The following is a 19,319-nucleotide window of genomic DNA, read 5'->3' as shown; positions in this document are numbered from 1 at the left end:
GACTGGGTCAGAGACCATTTAGTGGGAAAGCATGAGTAATATGTGCTTAGGCCTTGTGCAACAACAAGGGTTTCGACGGACACAAGCTGGGAAGCACAGCTTGAATGTATTTTCCGGAACTTTAATGGTTATGCTCATAATTTATGTAAATGGGCTAACCCTAACTTGTGTCATGGAAACATCGCAGATGATGTTGTTGTTTGAATGAAATTCATCTTATCGAGAAAAAAAAATCACATGGCAAATCACCAAATATAGAGTGATTTATTTGGTATGATATCGTGTGGTTTCTCCAATCACACGATATTCTTCACGGCAAATATATCGTGCAATACAGTATTTCATTATATTTGGTATGATATTGTATCACATAGTATAATTTTTTAAAAAAAAAAATCTTTTATTAGTATACTTGACTTCCAAATGCATGTAAATTTTCATTAAATACCATAAATTACAAATTGACTAAAAAAACACATTAAAATAAAATTCAATTAAAAAATTGAAACATAATAAACTTAAACATAGATTATAAAATTAAAATTAAACACACCAAATAAATATAAAACTAAAAAAAAATTGATGCTAAAAATACAAAAAAAAAAAGTGGGAATTCAATATTTCAACACTAAATTTGGTGTTAGAGTTGTAATGCCCCAAAATTAAGCAAGAAAATTTAATTTTGGGCTCCACAAACCGACGAAATGAAATGTGGTAGGAACTTGGAAATGGTAATGGGGTGTCCTTTTTTATTCTATTTTTTATTTCTTTATTCTGTGGTCAACTTTCTCATTCAAAATCTTCAAAGGGAGATCAACAATGCTATTAAGCACTAGTCTAGTTGAATTAGGTATTGACATTGTTTTCTCTTACAATACATTTCGCTTTCACAATCCATAACATAAAATCTATGGGACTATGGATAGAAGAAATAACAGCGATACAGATTTTGTTCCCGTTAATCATACAAAACTTTATGAAGGCCAAGATGCCATAAGTACATGAACAAATTGTAATGTCTTATTTAACATATCATCAAGACACAAGTCACACAAATCACGAATCAATTAGTACAGAACAAAAGAACGGACTTCTTTTTCTTTCTTTCTTTCTTTCTTTTTTTCTTTTTCTTTTTTTTTTTTTGCCTAGCATTCATTATAGTTTGTACAAACATGTATGAAAGCACAATTTCGTGCCGTGTCCCAAACAACTGGTCCGAGGAATCTTATTTTTTTTAACCAGGCATGTCGGTCAATAACAAGCTTGAAAAAGTGAAGAGAAAAAAAAAAGTAAATTTGTTTTTATAGGAAATCTTAGTTACCGGCTCTCTTCAAGTACGCTAAGACCCCTAAACCAGCAACGAGGGCGGCCCCGGCTGCGACGGCACTGTAAGCGGAGGCCCATGCTGAGTCAGCATGAACGAATTCCAAATCTCCTTTCGGGCCTTTCTGAGGATCGCGTGTGACCGGATAGTCCAAATGTAGTTTCAACCCCTTCAAAAGATTTTACGAAAGTTTAGCCACTGATCGAAATTCATCAAAATCATGATCTTCACGTGTTATGCGAGATTTAAAAGTACACAAATCTATTTTTACCTTCCATCCGGATAGCTTTGCATGTTCGACAGCCGCTAAAAGATCATTATCTGATGCGAGAACAACCTTATCGTGGTCTTCATCTTCGTACTGCACGGCGTAAGAAATCATGTTAGGAAATCGGAAATGAGGAAACCCTAAAATTGTTTAAAGAAGGTTACGGTAAAAAAGAATAATTACAAGGGCGTACCAAAATCTGAGGCAAGTTGCTCCGGTCAATGTCGTCACCTACTCTCTGAATGATGGAAGTAATAAGATCCGTCAAATTCCGAGCATCTGAGACCAGAAAATAGTTGCCGATTAAGAAATGTCTAGTAACTATTATTCGGCCAACACGGCGATCGAATGTGAAGTAAAGAAGACTCGGGTTTCAAGAACGAGGAAGCTAGATAATTAAAATGCAATCTCATACCACAAGTAAACCTATGCATTCGGCCCTTCTTGTCTTGGATTTTAAATGCGAAAGTATTAGACAAGCCCGATAAAGTATATGGATAAGATCTCCCTGTATCTGTTCCGTCAGAAGCTAGTTTCAAGGAGCCTTCACTGAAATGTATTGAGTCAAAATTAAATGAATAACTTGTATTATACAATGCGACGCCCATTATTTAAAAAAAAAAAAAAAAAAAAGCATGTAGATATACCGACCTACGAGTATCGTCATCATCATCGTTGGAAGCCATGGCTGAGTCCCAAAACTTCTGCATCATAGTGGTTGCAGCCTCATTGGTAACCCCAGCAGTGCTTCCAACCTAATTTAAAAAAAAAAAAAAAAGGTCTTAGAGTATTTGTTTCCCACACTTCAAATTTTCGACATCTTCCCCCATTGCAACTATACATTCGAGAAATCATAGAAAAAGTCCATCTAGAATGCCGAGAGAATCGATAACCTTCGAATTCCATTGATGAACGATAAGAAAACACAAAATAACCAGGTACTCGGGAGATCTGTAACTCTCCCAAAAGGCTAGTCCGCCCTAACCAAACTAACTCATTTCCTTCGTGAATGATTCTTTCAAACATTTAATACAGACTAACTACTCCAACTAATTATTTATTTCTCACCCGAAATGACTAACTAATTGTTTATTGTCTGCGATTTTATCAAGAACACACGTTGACATAGACTTCCATATTCTGAGTAGAGTAGTAATTCACCAAACACGATGCATCTCAACTGATGTGTAGATTGGTTTCAGGAAGGTAATATTTGACTTACAGTGGCAATCGCTGCGTGAGTGATGTGAATAACATCAACCACCGCGACTACATTCCCATCTGTTTGATCATAAAACCACAATACATCACAAACCAATTCAAGAAGAATCAACAATCTCAGAGAATAATCTAAGAAGTATTGCATTACCTCTGTCAACCACAGGAAGGTGCAAAAATTTTCCGTCATGCATGTTGTGCAAGGCATCAACAATTGGTGTATCGACAGTCGCACATTCTGGATTCGGAGTCATTACCTATCAGAAAACGCCAAAAAAAAAACATGATGCATCAGAAACTGTGCATGGATATTTACACAAAATGAAATAACAAACTTTTATTTGGATGTAATTACCTTTTCTACAGGTGTAGACTCTGGAGGAAGATTTTGAGCTATGACCCGCATCAGGATATCCTTTGAGCTGAGGAATTCAAATAATTGATTAGAGTCAATTTATTCATACAATTGTTTACTTTCTCTTCTCTGGGGTGATAAAAATAAATAGTGGATATTAATTAATCGATAAGGAATTACGTGAGGATTCCTCGGGGCTTGTTATCGACGGTTATCACCGCTGAGCTCTGCTTCAGCTCGAGCATCTTTTGTGTTGCCAGTAAAACAGTGTCCGATGGAGCAATTGTTACGACACTACACGGACCAACCAACTTTTAGTAAATGGTAATGTATCCTGATGCAAAGCGAATAATTCGCAGATATATAACTGACAAAATATTACCTACTTTGAATTCTCGGGGACGATAGTAGACAACGATGGCTTAAACATCCGTTCCCTAAGTGTTTCAATAAACGTATTTGGACCTGCATAAAATACAGTAGTGCTCTTCTTGTTATATGGGACTACAAATACCTTTTTTGCATCACATAACTATTCATTACTAAATGTGTCAAGTCTAATGAGGTTCCATCTCAAAATCAATTTCCTATGAGATGAATAACTATGATCTTATAAACCTTGTTAAGTCTCACTATCCTCAACACGCTCTCTCAAGATGGTGGCTCTGTGGACTGAATCCCATTATGATTGGACTTGATTCTCATTGGAACTAATAAGCTATGATACCATGTAAAGTATCATCAAGTTCATCTCAAAACTAACTGGCTATGACAAGAGTCTTAAACCCTCATTATTTTAATGGCGTGGGATCCTAAACAAAATGCGAGTAAAAAGAATATAACAGACTCGTTAATGGAATAGGACTATTCGACTGAGAGATAAACACCGACTAACCAGAAATAGTTGTGCCCCAATGTTTTTCAACACCTTCAACAGCCGCTGCAATAGCCTTCCCTTTCTCCGCTGCCCGCTCCAAGCGAGCAATAGCATCGTATAGACACTTTGCTATGTCAAGTAAAGCAACAACCTCGCCGTTCTCCACAACCGGCAAATGCCTGAACTTTCCTGTAAACCCACGGAATCAAGCAATTAGTCTTATGGTAAGAACACATCAGAAAGGAAACGTGGTGAACATATTGCCAACCTTGTACCATCTTCTGTAGAGCTTCCACGGCAAGAGTGTCAGACAGAACAAATATCGGGTTTCTTGTCATGACTTTAGAAACTGGCGTTTCCTCTAGATTAAGCTCACGAGCTATGACCCTAGTCGCTATGTCCTTCAAAAAAAAAAAAAAAAAAAAAAAACACCATTTCAAAACCCGCTATTGCTATATTCCATATCATTTCGTTCTGCTATCTAACAATCATAAAACTAGTACCTTGTCCGTAAGAATCCCACAAAGCAACGCATTAGAATCGGTCAGCAACAAAGCATCGACTCTACGAGCAGCCATTCGACGACATGCCTCCTGAACTGTTGTGCTTTCGGGCACAGTCAAAGCCTTCGAAAGCCTCAATCTTTTCACAGTTCGCTCTCCCGTTAATCCCCTAATCCAAACACAAAATCCATTAAACTGGTTCCTTAATCCTAAACACAATATTTCTTACACATACAAAATTCCAATGTTCAAAAAAGTTTTATTCCAAATTAAAGTAATCAACATACATAGACTTGGAAGATTGAAAGGATTTTCTTGCTGGATCAGGTCCTCCGTTCTCGGCTGATTTCTTCTTCGTGAGCGAAGTCGTGGTTGACAGACTTTTTCTTGAAGGACCGCCTTGACTAGCCATCCTCAATGGCTATAATTTTTTAATTTTTTTTTATGTTTTACTTTTTTTTTATTCTTTTATGACAAAATCCCTGCAAAAAAAGAGATAATCAACAGAATAGGAATGAAACTTCTGGTCAGAACGAAATTAATTCATGTACGTTTGGTAATCGAAGTACAGCTGACAAATCCTTTTCCGTTTTCTTGTACTTTTCTTTTCGATATTAAAACACGATAAACGAGACAAGATTTTTATAAAAAAGGAATATAGATTTTTTTTCCATATATACAAAAGAAAATTAAATATCAAAACCAATTTTTCTCGGAATCCAAACAAGGAAAACACGACACCGAAATCCAAGATTACCTCGATTTCTTATCCTCTTCCTCGGAAACAACGAGAAGCTTCGGTTCCAAGTCAGAGAACACGATTGCGAAAATTCAAAATCCAGGTAATCTCATCTGAGTTCTCGAAGATAAAATCACGCGAGAAATAATCAGCCTCACTGAGCTTGGGAAGCTGAAATGGAACAGATTTGATTCGATGAATCGGGAAATTTGTTGAACGTCGACGGTCGGGATTTTGGCCGGGAAACTTTTTTGAAAAATTTCCGGGAAAATTCACCGACCGGGCGGGAAAATGATAAGGACAGAGAGGGTAATAGAAAGAGAGAAGAGAGAAATTGAAACCCTAGAAATTGGGAGGACGATAACAAATAACCAATTAGAGCCGTGCACGTCAACTTGTTAATAAAAAATTAAAAAAAAATTAAGTTCTATTCTTGTCTAAATTTAGTGCCTTGTTGTTTTATTGTTGCTTTCTTTTTTCTCAATTAATTAATAATAATAACACCGATTTGTGACATAGTTGTACAACATTAATGTGTTTGTATATTGTTTTACAAAGATTTTATTTTTCTAATTTTAGTGCTTTGTTTTTTTATTGTTTTTTTCTTTCATTTAAGTCTAATTAAGAACATGTTGGACAACATTTATGCGTTTGGCGTATTTATTTTTATACATAGTAAGAAAAGGTAATAGCTCTTTTTGTTTTTCGTTTTGGTTTTGTTTTTTTGTTGTTTATTATAATTTATACTTCATGGCTGGCCTCGAAATATAGGGGACATGATCATGATGTCACTTTGTATGGTCCCTTATTAATATATTTAATTTAATCATTTTAGATTTTAATTAAGAGAGGCTTAAAAGATCATAAACGTGTGACGTGTAGAGGACGAATACTTGGAACTTGGAAGGTCAAATAAACCTTTTATATGAACATAGAATAAAGGTAAATTAGCTAAATAATCATATTTATAATGTTTCGTAAATCTTTTACTATGTATTTACATGTGTAAATTGACGTAAATATCCTTTTTTATTTCAATGAAAAGATAAAAAAAAAAAATGTCACGTCATCATTATAGTTAGTTATCTAAAATTTACGAAACGTTGATTATATAGCAATCTCAAACGCTTTAGAGGATAAAATACATTATTTGAATTTGATCTCTATTTTGTAACAAGAAGAAGTGGTTTTTCGTTTTCTACCTCGTATATACATATGAAAGTAACATGATTAACTAGTAAACACGGCTATTTAAGTTAATGACAAATGGTTGTAAGTTAAAATTGATTAACTGTTAGAATTTTTTGCTTATGAAAATAGTTATTTAAGCGCAGTGTATATAGATCGACAGAGTGTCTTATTTTATTTTGTTTGCAGTTATGTTATATATCAAGACTTGTCGTTTATCGACTGTCGTTTATTTTAGTTTTCAATTAAGTGGAGTAAACTTATGGTGTGTTTAGTTGGAGGTAATGCCCTATAATCACATTCTAAAGAATCTCATTAAAGTAGTCAGATTCACAGGAATGAAAGATTACAATGTTTGATTCAAAATTTTAATATTTTAAATAGATTCATGGGAATGTTGCATTAGTGTGTTTGATTTGACAAAGTAACGTAATGTCTAATGTGAAAAAGATATATACGCCCATATGATATTTATGCTTCGTTATTATAGTATATATCTTTTATACAAATTAAACATATAAATAATAAAGATCTTATAAAATAGACAAACGTAAAATAAAATAATCATTAGATTTCATAAAAGCATAAATAATGGTTCTTAAATAATAATAAAAAAACATAAGACAAATAACTTGAAAAAAATATTTAAATTCATAAGAAATATAAACTTTATCTAATTTTGACCGCCCGATTTTTTTTTCCAGTGACATCATAATAAATTTATACTTATACTTATCATCTAATGTATAAAAGTAGTCATGTCTTTCTGATTTTGACTAAGAAGATATCCGGCCTCTATTATTTGCTCTTCAGTCAAACCGTCAACCTTTTTAATCTCTTCGATAATGCTCATTCTCCTCTTATCTACAGCTGTTTGAGCGTTAAATTCACCTCGAAAGCTTTGGGTAATTTCTTTAAAACTCTCAGAAGAAGCAGCATACATATCTGAAATTTTGTTGATAATTTCAGACAATGATACAACTAATTCATCTCCACTTGCTAACTTTCGCCGCTTTCTTTTATTACCAGACTGTGATGAAATTGTTACTCTAGTTGTCGTATCAAGATCTTCATTCGGTGGTGTCAATTCATTGTCAATGATATAATCCTCCAAATTAGTCTGACATGTCTCTATTTCTCTATCAAGATCATCAATAATGGATCATGGTGACCTACATGCATTTCCACTAGCACGATCTTTTCCGAATACTATGGATAAGTCATCATAGTATGGAAATGGTTTTGCGAAGTAAATCCTTTTGCCGTCGGATGACTCTAAAATTACTTGGCATTAAAAATTGCATAAATTAATGACATGCTAACATAAAAAAAAAAGTTAATTAATACTAACCTTTACCCACAACTCGAACACCTCTTTTTTAGCCTCAATGCATTTGTCGATGTCATTCCAATCAAACCCACTAGCATTTGGCCCAAGCATTTCGGCAGTAGCGTGATAATGTTTTTTTCCACAATATTATTCGCGAATCAATGTAAGGGTTTCCTGTAATTCGACATCCTGGAATTTTTTCCTCCATTAGCTTTTCTAACTGTTGTAGATATCCAGATCTAAATGTGCCATTGTCAGCTTTCCATCTTCCACTATTTGTGATGTCTAATAGAGACTCAACCAATTTTCCATCTTCATTTGCATTCCACTGAAGCTTGGAAGAAGTTTCACCGGAATTCATTTGCCAAACTTTAAATTACTATCTCATCAGCTAATTGACACATAAAATATACATATTGTAGAACTTTATTTTTGGTACATGAAGGACAGTAAACACGTCTAAACGTTACATTCAACAAAGCATATTCTAATCCAAGTAGTTTAGACATGCTTTTGAAATCACACCAATAAATAATTTACAAGCTTTGGTCTTCCTATAATTATATACCAACAAGAATAGAAACAAAGTAAATATGAGCAGCACTACAACATGAAAATAGCATAGCGTTTCTTCAACAATAGAGCAACAACGACATAAGGATTTAAACTCAAGAGAGAATAAGCCATACTCTATTTATGATCTAGCCATAAGTCTGAGAATCCAATTTGGTTTTACTCATCACAAAAATACTAATAAAAAAATCTCTTTCAGACTTTTTGTCAAACACATAGTTGTCAATATTTAAGCTAGTACCATTTTTGTTTCTGACTTTTATTCTATCCCAAAAAAGCATTGATTCAATCAAACTGAGTGTACATGTGCTGATTCAATCAAACTGAGTGTACATGTACTGATTCAATCAAACAAATTCGCAAGGGAGCGAAAAAAAAAACCTACGAACCAGGTTATCGTGCTTGACGTAGGGAAAAAAAATTCTGCACAGACCAAGGATATCGTACAATCTTTCTATGTAATTGCAGAAGGGACCAACGAAAAAAAAATCTGCACTGACCTTGGGCTGAAATTTCGATGCCGACGAGGTTATAGTGCTTGATGTGGATTTTCACAATGAAGTATTGATCGACAATATTGTTGTTGAAGAACGTGTTACGTAAACCGCAGCCAAGAGACTAACGTGTTGGCTGCGTAGGTTTTTTTTATATATTATAAAAATGATGAAAACGTGAATTTAAACAGATCAAACATTAACACGTTAGTGGAATGTGAAAGCCACGTGATTGGTGGTATTAGGATTACCATGGTTTAAGGTAATTTCATTCCCTAAGTAATCACATTCCTGAGAATCTTTTTTAACATTAATGCACTCCACACAAGGTAATCTTAGGATTCCCAAACATGTGATTAACATTATCCCCAACCAAACGTAATCCACTCTACTTATTAATTCTTTTTGTTGTACGTTTACATTTATCAGCTTGAATTAATTCCTTTTTTACCCCCTGGACTCGTACCCCGATTACATTTCACCCATTGGACTCGGAAATGTTGCAAAACTAATCTCAGAACTTAGACACGTGTTACAACTTGCCACTTCCGTCAGTATTTGGACGTTAAGTTTAACTTTTTGATGACATGGCAATATTTTAAAGAGTATAATACTATTTTTTATTATTTTAAGTACTTTTAATATTTAAACAGATTAAATAATTAAATATTTTTTATTATCTCTCCTCTCTCTCTCTCTTTCTTTTCTTCTTCTATCTTCTTCTTCCTCTCCTGGTTCGGTTCTCCCCACGCGCACACCTGCGAGAAAACAAGAAGATTTAATTTCTACTTATTGTTTATGGTTTTATATAGATTTAATGTTGAGTAACCAGATATAGAAGCTATCAGTGAAATTAGACAAGGAAAAACATTATGGAGTCTGAGAGAAGTTCATAGACCGTTGAATCAATCAACCACCCAAAGTTTATATCTTTATGATTTGCGTTATTTTTTTATTTTTATTTTTTCAATTAGAAATCAGCACCAACGTTGAAGAGGGGACCCAGTTTCAACAAGTTTGTAAAGGCTTTTTTTCAAGAAGGTCGCGGTTGTGAAGAATCCGGGTCCCACGCAAGGCACTTCGCTTGCCAACGGAGCTACCCAAGACTCTCGTGCTGGCGTAGATGGTCAGACAGAGGGATACCCGTCAGTGGTACGTTTCGCGAAACTTGAAAAAAAATCATGTCTTTAATTTATGTCCCTCTTCAGTTTCCTTGTTTGATCTCTGAGCGTCTCTGGAGATGTAAAATTGCAGAGTCAAATGTTAAGTAGTCTTAAATAGCTCTGTCGGAGCTTTATTAGCTGACTCTAATGTGCTTTGTATAGCTAGGTTCTAGCTTTGCACTTCTGCCTTGTTATTATTGCTTGCCTGGATTTTCTTTTTTAGAGAGTATGTTTTGTCCTCTGTAAGTTTTGATGGGTCACATGTTTGAAAGCATCAAAGTAAACTTGTTGATTAGAATTATGGAAATCTGAATGACCAGTCCTTTTCTGTGAATGTATTTCTTTCAGGACGCTTAGTTTCTTCTGCATAAAGAAATTTAGTAGTAGTAACATATGATCTAACGAAGATTTCTTTTCGTTCTTTAGGAAGAGAAAAAAAAGAAAATCAACGAGTTGACCTCCGAGCTAGAGACTATAAATCAACGATGTGAAGTGTATCGAGCAAATTTGCTTGCTGTTCTGAGAGATATGGAAGAACAGAAGTTGAAGCTTGCTGTCAAGGTTCAAGAAAAGAAGAAGAAGAAGAAGAAATGAGAGAGAGATATAAATATTTAATTATTTAATCTGATAATAATATTTAAATATTAAAAGTATTTAAAATATTGCCACGTCATCAAAAAGTTAAACTTAACGTCCAAATACTGACGGAAGTGGCAAGTTGTAACACGTGTCTAAGTTCCGAGATTAGTTCTGCAACATTTCCGAGTCCAAGGGGTGAAATGTAATCGGGGTACGAGTCCAAGGGGTAAAAAAAGAATTAATTCTATTATTTATATAAGATTGCACACAACGTTTCAGGTAATGAGAAGTTTTACTATTTTCATTTTTAAATTATATTATTCTCGTCGTCTTTCTCTGTGCATCGTCTTCACTGGCTCAACTACATTCAAAATTATCGAATGTGAATCATTGATGAGTTGTAGACAAACACATGTTTAAAAGAAAAATAATTAACCGCTTTTAAACCAGTTAGACTCAAGTGGAAAATTAAATTAACCAGAAAAACAGTTGATTTTAAATGCTCAGTTAAACTTAACTTTTTATAATTTACTCAAATTGCTTGATTTATTTGACCGGTGTTAAATGAAATCCATTTTTTGATGGCTAAAAAAATCCCTCTGTAGTCATATCGTTTAGCATCACATTTGCACATTGGTCTCACAAATAAACGACACTTTATTTGTATTATTTAAATTGGTTTATTGAGTTGATGTGGGCAAGCTGTATATATTTATGATATTGCAATAGAAAATTGCAATAATACTTGTACACACATAATGAGCTGTTATATATATATATAAAAAAATAGTTCTAATAGAAAATTAATATCAATATGTTCTTAAGACGTCAAAGTGTAGCACGCTTGGTCAACGTAAATAAATAGAAACATACCTTCAACTTTTCGAGCAAAAAAAAAAAGAATATTCATTTACTATGTTTATGGAGGAACGTCTTCCCTGATTATTTTCTTTTATTTTTTAGTATCAATTGAGATTTGGATGGCATTACTATTAACATTTCAAACAAAAAAACAAAAACCATCTCAAGTTGTGGAAATTGTTATGATTTAAAAGTGTAGATACTAAATCAACTAGCGCAAGCGACTTGTACACATTTCTTTACATGAAAGCAAAAAATAAACAATAAACAAAGCCATTGCGTGAGAATTTTGGCCTGCAAAACTAGAATCCAAACTTCTTTATATCCATAGTATCCGAATAATACACAACTAGCTAGATATTGGCAATGAAGCCTTTGTTGACATACAATATACTTATAATTTACTACAAAATTATCAACCTTATCTCACCGTGTATATATATATATATATTCATTGTTCTCTTCCACAGTAGTACTACAGTTTACACACACTAAAATATCATATAATAAAAAAAAAATCAAATTTGTTACAATGTTGGATTGGGCTCCGGTCTTAATTGGGTGGTTGCTCTTCATTCTTCTCTCGCCGGGGCTTTTCTTCCAGCTTCCGGGCAACAATAGGGGCGTCGATTTCGGAGGCTTCAACACCAACGGCAAGGCTATTTTGGTCCACACAATTATTTTCTTCGTCGTGTTTACCATTTTTGTATTGGCGGTCGGAGTTCACATTTTTACCGGATGATCTTCTTCTTCTTCTCCTCCAAATATATTTGTCTTGCTTGTGTTGTTCTTTTTTGAAAGATATGGGGTTGACTATAATAAATTTGATTAGATATTTTTCAAGTGTTTTTATTTGACAATCAAGGTCCAATAGACATCTTTGAAGGTTTAAGAGAACTTATTTAATGTAATGTGTATATTCACGTGTTAAGTGCCATTGACCACGTTCATATACAGGGAATATGAAAACGACAACACAAAGAGAGAGAAAAAAAACTTCACATGAGCAACCAAATGTCAGCGAGAAGAGAGGAAAAACAATCAAAATGTTGAGATGGCCAGGGATCAATAGAGAAGCAAACGACAACATATACATAAAACGACAACATGAATTGCAATGAAAAGTTTCAGGAAACGGACACGACAACATTTACTTAGGCTCCAAAATAATCATTTTGATATTTTGTTTATCCTCTTAGCCTACAAAATAATCATATTGGGATTTTTTTATCAGTGTTTTCTCTTTTTCAAATTTCACATCGTTGAAAAAAAAATCACAACGCCGTTGTGCAACCGCAAAAAGCTAAACTAATCGAAACAAAACCAGTTCAATTTTTATTAAGGATATTAATTATATGTGATTTAAAAAAAAGGATAGTGAGCATACTACCCCAATCAACCCATCAATATTAGGAGAATAGTCTAAGTTTGAATAAATTAAGTGAATAACTCAATTAATATTTCATTACCTAAATTACCCTCATATATAAGAGCAAAACTCAATTTTCCCAAAACCTAAACCTAAACTCGTTCTCATCTTCGTCCATTTCACGCCACTGATCCACTTCACGCCGTCGATCGCCGCCGATCCATTTCACGCCGCCGCGTCGTCGCCAATCGGCGTCCATCCTCGTTGCTGATCCCTAACGTCGCCGGTGAGATCCGCCATAGACGCCGTCAAGATCCGTCATAGACGGCGTCGATTCCGTCGAGTTCCGGCGGCGGCGATGCTCGGAGAATCGACGGCTCAGATTGACTCAAAAATCGGCGAGGGGAGAGGAATCGGCGGCGGAGAGGAAATCGGCGACGATGGAGGGGATTGAGGAGAGACACTTTGCAAATTCCCGAATCAGTTAATTTAACTAACCTACTGGAGTGAGTTAGGTTTATTAATTAACTGATTCGTGAAGGATTTGAAACTCACAAAAAAAATACAAAAATCATAACTTAAGTCAATTGATATTCAAAGCATTCAATTAATTAACCTAATTCCGAATTCAATCATTTAGTAAATTAACTTTACTCACAAAAAAAATCAGAACCTAAACTAATATTCAACCAATAAGTTAATTAATTAATCTAACTCACTCCAGTAAGTTAATTAAATTAACCTATTCGCGAATTCACCAAGGACGTTATGGTCTGAGCCGAAAATATGGGCTATTTGCTTAATAAAATGAAACTTGGGCTATTTCCCCAATAAGAATGACAAACTTGGCTAGTTACAACAAATTTCACTTAAAAAACATAAATTTGTTTATTGCAAAAACCAATAACCTTGTAAATTTACGTGACTTAGATACAAGCAGATACCAGTAAATAGAAAGAAAAAAACTTATCAACTACATGTAATTTAAAACATAATTAGAATTTGAGAACAAATTCAGAGAATCACCAATCGGTATGAAAGCATCCGAGTCTCTAGCCCAATCCACTAAACGCTAACAAGAACGTAAACCCTTTTAATTTAAAACTTTCTGACCAAACCCTAAAATTTCAAAAGAAAAATCAACATGGCACCAAAAAAAAAAGGAAGAAGAAGAAAGAACAAACAACCCGAAATCGCATTCTAATATCATTAAATCCAAGCAACTATTTGAAGAAATTTGAGAATCCCTACCTACCTTTACACTCAAATTTAGACTTTGAAGAAAAATATTTAGAAATTATTCACCTCAATACAGAATGATGAACACGCGTCTTCATTGTGCAGCTCTTCGCGAGCAATGCATAATAAATATAAAAATTATGTATAGAGAGATGAATAAGAATAGCAACGGTAGATTTGAAAGCCGATTAGAAAAGCCAAGCACAAGAAACCCATTTTGTCACCTCACCAACCCCAATCCCGCCATATTCCCATTTGTTTGAAAACTCGGCCATCGCCTTAGCAACATTAAGGCTGTGACGTGGCTAAATGACCACATGAAACTAATTTATCTTGTTTTATGGTATTTAGGCTTATTTGTATTTTAAAAATAAAATCGCTAAATTATTTTCAGAAAGCTATTATTGGAATGTTAATTTGCTTAAGACGATATCACCTCAGTCTAATTTTTTTATTTATTGAAACATCGGTTAAAATACAATTAATAAGTTTCAAGTGACTAAATTAGTTATCATTCGTGTCGAAAATATTTGTTAGATATCACCATGAGTAAATTACACAAAATTAAGGAAATGATGTTAAAAATCATAAATAGATAAACAAATACAAAAGCTAGAATGCGAAAGTCGAAAGTGATTTAACTAATTTACATGAAAACAAGTAGTCAAGCCAGTATGTACATGAATAAGAAGAAAAGAAACATTATAACAAGTCAAGGCATACATTCTACAAAAAAAAAAAAAAAAGAAAAAAAAAAGAAGGTAGAACTCCCCAAACGACATGCAACTGAAAACGACATCAGAAAACAACATAGGGCCCACCAATCAACGAAATTTCAAACCCCACCCCTTTCCTTTAGCACAAACGTCCCGTTGCATTTAATGTCAATAGCGTGGCCGTGGGACCAAAACCCAAACCAATACTGACCGAAGGACCACAACAAATTTTTTTTTTTTTTTTTTGATCGAAAGGATCACAACAAATTACTTACCCGTTCAATGTACAAACAAACACAATCCCAAGAACATCACAACCGTCCAACGTGGAACCAAAACACCCTTGGCCATGGAATGCAATGCAACGCAAAGAAAGAGACATCACTTGTCACGAGATAAGCATCGTTTTGATAATTATTTGTCCACAATCACACACAAATGACATGACACATGTTGTTTTAGCCAAAGAAAACAAATAAAGAAAAACCACACTCAGTCACTCACTCTCTCTCTCTCTCTCCAATATTCCAATACGCCCCCATGCTTCATTAGCCCATACAGAGCTCCCGAAAGAATACATAAGGAAGGATCAATGGCGGATTGGGGACCGGTGATGATATCGGTGGTGCTGTTCGTGCTTATGAGCCCGGGACTGCTTTTTCAGATTCCGGGGAAAGGGAAAGTGGTGGAGTTCGGGAACATGCAGACTAGTGGCGCTTCCATATTTGTCCACGCCATCATCTTCTTCGCCCTCCTCGCCATCTTCCTCATCGCCATCGAGGTCCACATCTACACTGGTTAATATTATCAACCTAATCTATTGTCACATTATTAACCATAAATATATATCTATATATATACATTATATTTCTTCTTTTTTTTATATTAATAAAATTCATGTTCTATGTATAAAAAAAAACTTTGTATTAAAGAATATTGTGTTTGGTTGTTCCTTGAATCCTATTGTTGAAGGAATTTCTCTCTCTCTCTCTCTCTCTCTCTCTCTCTCTCTCTCAAGTTGTTTGGTAGTGCTGACAAGTTGGGTTTGTTTTCATTGGGCTAGTGTTCAAATTTGAGCCACAAATCAACGCATCTCTATTCCGTGAAACAAAAAAAATATATTCTATATGTTTTGTTTATTCAGCGGCCTCAGAAAAGTTTATCTCTCAACCCTGGCTTAGATTCCATCATAAAAAAAAAAACACACACACACACACACTGGCATAGTTTATCTCCGGCCATAAAAATGACGTCACTGATGAGCTCAATCACGTCATGCACCACTAACCACCACCCTTTCACACGGCGGCCTTCTCTCTCTCTCCCGTCGAGACTCCCTCTTTCTCTCTCAAATCCCAAACCACAAACCAATAACAACAATCTATCATTAAAGGAATCGTCTCTGGTTCGAGAAGTGACCAGACTCTGCAAACGAGGAAAACTCAGCGACGCCTTCGCTCTCCTCCGAGAAAACGACGTCGTTTCGGCCCAGACGACGAAAGACGCGATCGGGGTTCTGATACAGGCGTGTGGGAAATGGAGTGACATAGAGATGGGTCGGAAAGTCCACGAGATGGTCTGGTCGTTGACCGGCGAGGCTGGTCTCCGCGAAGACTTCATCCTCAACACCAGACTCGTCACAATGTACTCGCTCTGTGGGTCCCCCGTGGAATCTCGCTCTGTCTTTGAGGGGCTCCGGAGAAACAACCTCTTCATGTGGAATGCGCTTTTGAGCGCCTACACGAGGAACGATCTTCACGAAGACGCCATTCGAGTGTTCTTTGAGCTTTTGTCGGGAACGGAGTTTCGACCCGACTCGTTCACCCTCACTTCGGTGCTCAAGGCGTGTTCGTGTTTGAGTACTTCGGATGTGTGGTTCGGGAGGGCTGTTCATGGGATGGGTCTGAAGCTGGGCTTGGTGAGTGACGTGTTTGTCGGAAATGCTTTGGTTGGGATGTATGGGAAATGCGGATTTTTGGAGGACGCTATCCGGGTGTTTGATGCAATGCCGGAGAGAAATGTCGTTTCGTGGAACTCGATGCTTCGTGGGTTCTCCGATGCGGGTTCTTCTCGAGAGGGGTTTGGTTTAGTGAGGCGAGTTTTGGAGGAGGGTTTGTCGCCGGACAATGCCACGCTGGCGACTCTACTTCCAATTTGCGCCGCGGAAAGGAATATCGGGATGGGAAAGGTGATGCATGGCTTGGCGGTCAAGTTAGGGCTCAACGAGGACTTGATGGTTAATAATTCGTTGATGGACATGTACCTGAAATGTGGGTTATTCTCAGAAGGTAATGTTTTGTTTCGTATGAATGATAAAAAAAATGTGGTTGCGTGGAACACGATGATTGGAGGTCTCGCCAGGGACGGCCATGTTTATGAGGCCTTCGAAGCTCTACGGAGAATGCAGAGAGAAGATGAAGGTGTGAGGGTCGATGAAGTCACTATATTGAATTTGTTACAGTCTTTTTTAGACGCAAACGAGCTCTTGAGCTTGAAGGAGATGCACGGTTTTTCAATGAGACGCGGATTTCACAACAACGAACTCGTCGCGAATGGGTTTGCTTATGCTTATACGAAGTGTAAGTCATTGAATTACGCTCGGCGTGTCTTTTGCAACATGAAGAGGAAGATGATAAGCTCTTGGAATGCACTAATCAGCGGTTTCATCCAAAACGGCGATCCAAAAACAGCTTTGGAATTTTACTTTAGAATGAGAGATTTTGGATTTGATCCCGATGGTTTTAGTATCGGTAGCTTACTTTTGGCTTCTGCAAATCTAAAATCTCTAAGGTACGGGAATCAGATTCATGGATTCGCTCTGCGCAAAGGCTTCGAGAAAGACACATTTATAGTCACGTCTTTGATATCGATGTATATTCAGTGCAACAAAATTTCATTGGCTCGTGATTTATTTGATCACATGGAGAACAAGACTTTGGTGTGTTGGAATGCGATGCTCGCTGGCTATTCTCAGCTTCAACTCCCCAACGAAGCCCTTGTTTTGTTTCGCCAAATGCTTTCTACCCAACTCAACCCCCGCGAGATCGCTATAACTAGTGTGTTGGAGGCTTGTTCGCAATTGTCGGCGTTGCGTCCTGGGAAAGAGCTACATTGCTTCGCTCTGAAGACTAATTTCTTGGATGACACGTTTGTAGCTTGTTCCATCATGGACATGTACGCAAAAACCGGCTGCATGGAGCAAGCTCAGTCCCTCTTTGAGCAATTGAAGTATAAAGATGTTGCATCATGGAATGTTGTGATTTCGGGGTTTGGAATCTATGGGAATGGAAACAAAGCATTGAACCTCTTCAAAGAAATGCAAAAAATAGGATTAAATCCTGACAAGTTCACCTTCATCGGCGTCCTAACAGCATGTAGTCATGCTGGACTGGTTGCAGAAGGACTAAAATATTTCAACCAAATGAGAGATACATACACAATAGAGCCCAAATTGGAGCACTACGCATGTGTAGCAGATATGTTAGGCAGAGCCGGGAAGTTGGAGGAAGCATTGGAGTTGGTCGACAATATGCCTGACGAACCCGATACCAGAATATGGAGCTCGCTACTCAGTTGTTGCAAGATTCATGGAGATTGGAAAACGGGAGAGAAGATTGCCAGAAAGCTTCTAAAATCGGGACCCAAAAAGGCGGAGAATCATGTCTTGGTGTCGAATTTTTACGCGGCGTCGGGGAAATGGGAGAATGTGAAGAGAGTGAGGCGGAATATGAAGGAGACGGGGATGCAAAAGGAAATTGGGTGTAGTTGGATTGAGATCGGAGGGAAGGTTTATAGCTTTGTAGCCGGGGATAGCTCCGCGTCCGAATCCAAAGAGATGTGGAAGGAGCTAGAAAACAAGATAAGTAAGCTCGGATACAAACCGGATACGAATTGTGTTCTTCACAAACTTGAAGAGGAGGAAAAGATCGAGCGATTAAGAGGTCATAGCGAGAAGCTCGCAATATCTTTTGGATTATTAAACACGAAAAGAGGTTCAACGATAAGAATTTTTAAAAATCTTAGGATATGTTTAGACTGTCACGATGCTGCGAAGTTCGTATCAAAAGTCGTTAAGAGGGAGATCATAGTGAGAGACAACAAGCGTTTTCATCGATTTAAAGACGGACATTGTTCTTGTTCTGATTACTGGTAAATATAAATATTATTGAGATCAAATTTGAGAGTTCACGTGAATTCATGAGAATGGAATGGATTGGATTCCTAAACTATATCATTATTTTTATCTTGTTTGGTGGCTTCAATCTGGTGTGATAATCTCTATAGCACTACTTAATCAGTTGAATTATGGGCGAATTAGTAAAATAGTTTCCAAACAAACCATTAAAATATTAAACCAGAAGTCTTTTTTTTTTTTTTTTTTTTTTTTTTTTTTTCCAATATAGAAAATCCAAAATCATTTTTAAAAGTTAAAACCGTGATTGCGATAAGCACCAACAATGTGAATAAGTTGTTGACGCTCCGCATACGATTTTGCTTTGAGAACGAGCCACAAGAGTTCCCAT

General features: G+C 36.1%; 4 protein-coding genes and 1 pseudogene across 5 annotated transcripts; 3 read left to right on the top strand and 2 right to left on the bottom strand.

Annotated features, from left to right (window-relative positions):
- Positions 1–1,002: 1,002 nt before the first annotated feature.
- LOC149383244 (CBS domain-containing protein CBSCBSPB5-like) lies at positions 1,003–5,630 on the bottom strand. Its single transcript, XM_089628724.1, has 15 exons — positions 5,303–5,630; positions 4,833–5,027; positions 4,546–4,714; positions 4,311–4,443; positions 4,061–4,231; positions 3,552–3,630; positions 3,346–3,459; positions 3,166–3,232; positions 2,962–3,067; positions 2,815–2,873; positions 2,244–2,347; positions 2,008–2,141; positions 1,786–1,871; positions 1,596–1,685; positions 1,003–1,493 (listed from the first exon to the last, which is right to left on the bottom strand). The coding sequence occupies exons 2-15, from the start codon at positions 4,955–4,957 to the stop codon at positions 1,314–1,316; spliced, it is 1,617 nt and encodes a 538-aa protein (XP_089484850.1). The 5' UTR covers positions 4,958–5,027; positions 5,303–5,630; the 3' UTR covers positions 1,003–1,313.
- Positions 5,354–7,957, bottom strand: LOC149383243 (uncharacterized; annotated as a pseudogene). Its single transcript, XR_016301564.1, has 4 exons — positions 7,824–7,957; positions 7,736–7,747; positions 7,141–7,592; positions 5,354–5,455 (listed from the first exon to the last, which is right to left on the bottom strand). The product of XR_016301564.1 is annotated as an uncharacterized LOC149383243 (transcript).
- Positions 7,958–11,862: 3,905 nt separating this feature from the next.
- Positions 11,863–12,389, top strand: LOC149383242 (uncharacterized). The gene has a single exon (XM_089629352.1). It carries the CDS (start codon positions 12,005–12,007, stop codon positions 12,212–12,214), a length of 210 nt encoding a protein of 69 aa, XP_089485478.1. The 5' UTR covers positions 11,863–12,004; the 3' UTR covers positions 12,215–12,389.
- A 2,829-nt stretch (positions 12,390–15,218) lies between these two features.
- Positions 15,219–15,782, top strand: LOC149383241 (uncharacterized). The gene has a single exon (XM_089629125.1). It carries the CDS (start codon positions 15,389–15,391, stop codon positions 15,596–15,598), a length of 210 nt encoding a protein of 69 aa, XP_089485251.1. The 5' UTR covers positions 15,219–15,388; the 3' UTR covers positions 15,599–15,782.
- A 112-nt stretch (positions 15,783–15,894) lies between these two features.
- Positions 15,895–18,993, top strand: LOC149383240 (Pentatricopeptide repeat (PPR) superfamily protein). Its single transcript, XM_089629124.1, has one exon. It carries the CDS (start codon positions 16,043–16,045, stop codon positions 18,947–18,949), a length of 2,907 nt encoding a protein of 968 aa, XP_089485250.1. The 5' UTR covers positions 15,895–16,042; the 3' UTR covers positions 18,950–18,993.
- The last annotated feature ends 326 nt before the right edge of the window (positions 18,994–19,319 follow it).

The sequence above is a fragment of the Urtica dioica genome, chromosome 10, assembly GCF_054948205.1.
Source record: "Urtica dioica subsp. dioica isolate 48M chromosome 10, U.dioica_male_clone48M_v1_H2, whole genome shotgun sequence".
NCBI classification, from domain to species: Eukaryota; Viridiplantae; Streptophyta; class Magnoliopsida; order Rosales; family Urticaceae; genus Urtica; species Urtica dioica.
This window is presented reverse-complemented; position numbering and strand designations above follow the sequence as displayed.

What these genes read in the sequence shown, in the direction of transcription:
- LOC149383244 (XM_089628724.1), bottom strand. Translation starts at nt 4,957, where the DNA reads ATGGCTAGTCAAGGCGGTCCTTCAAGAAAAAGTCTGTCAACCACGACT. An exon ending in AGTCTACACCTGTAGAAAAG is followed by an intron (nt 3,068 to 3,165) that starts GTAATTACATCC and finishes GTTTTCTGATAG; the next exon opens with GTAATGACTCCGAATCCAGA. An exon ending in GCAACTTGCCTCAGATTTTG is followed by an intron (nt 1,686 to 1,785) that starts GTACGCCCTTGT and finishes TACGCCGTGCAG; the next exon opens with TACGAAGATGAAGACCACGA.
- LOC149383242 (XM_089629352.1), top strand. Translation starts at nt 12,005, where the DNA reads ATGTTGGATTGGGCTCCGGTCTTAATTGGGTGGTTGCTCTTCATTCTT.
- LOC149383241 (XM_089629125.1), top strand. Translation starts at nt 15,389, where the DNA reads ATGGCGGATTGGGGACCGGTGATGATATCGGTGGTGCTGTTCGTGCTT.
- LOC149383240 (XM_089629124.1), top strand. Translation starts at nt 16,043, where the DNA reads ATGACGTCACTGATGAGCTCAATCACGTCATGCACCACTAACCACCAC.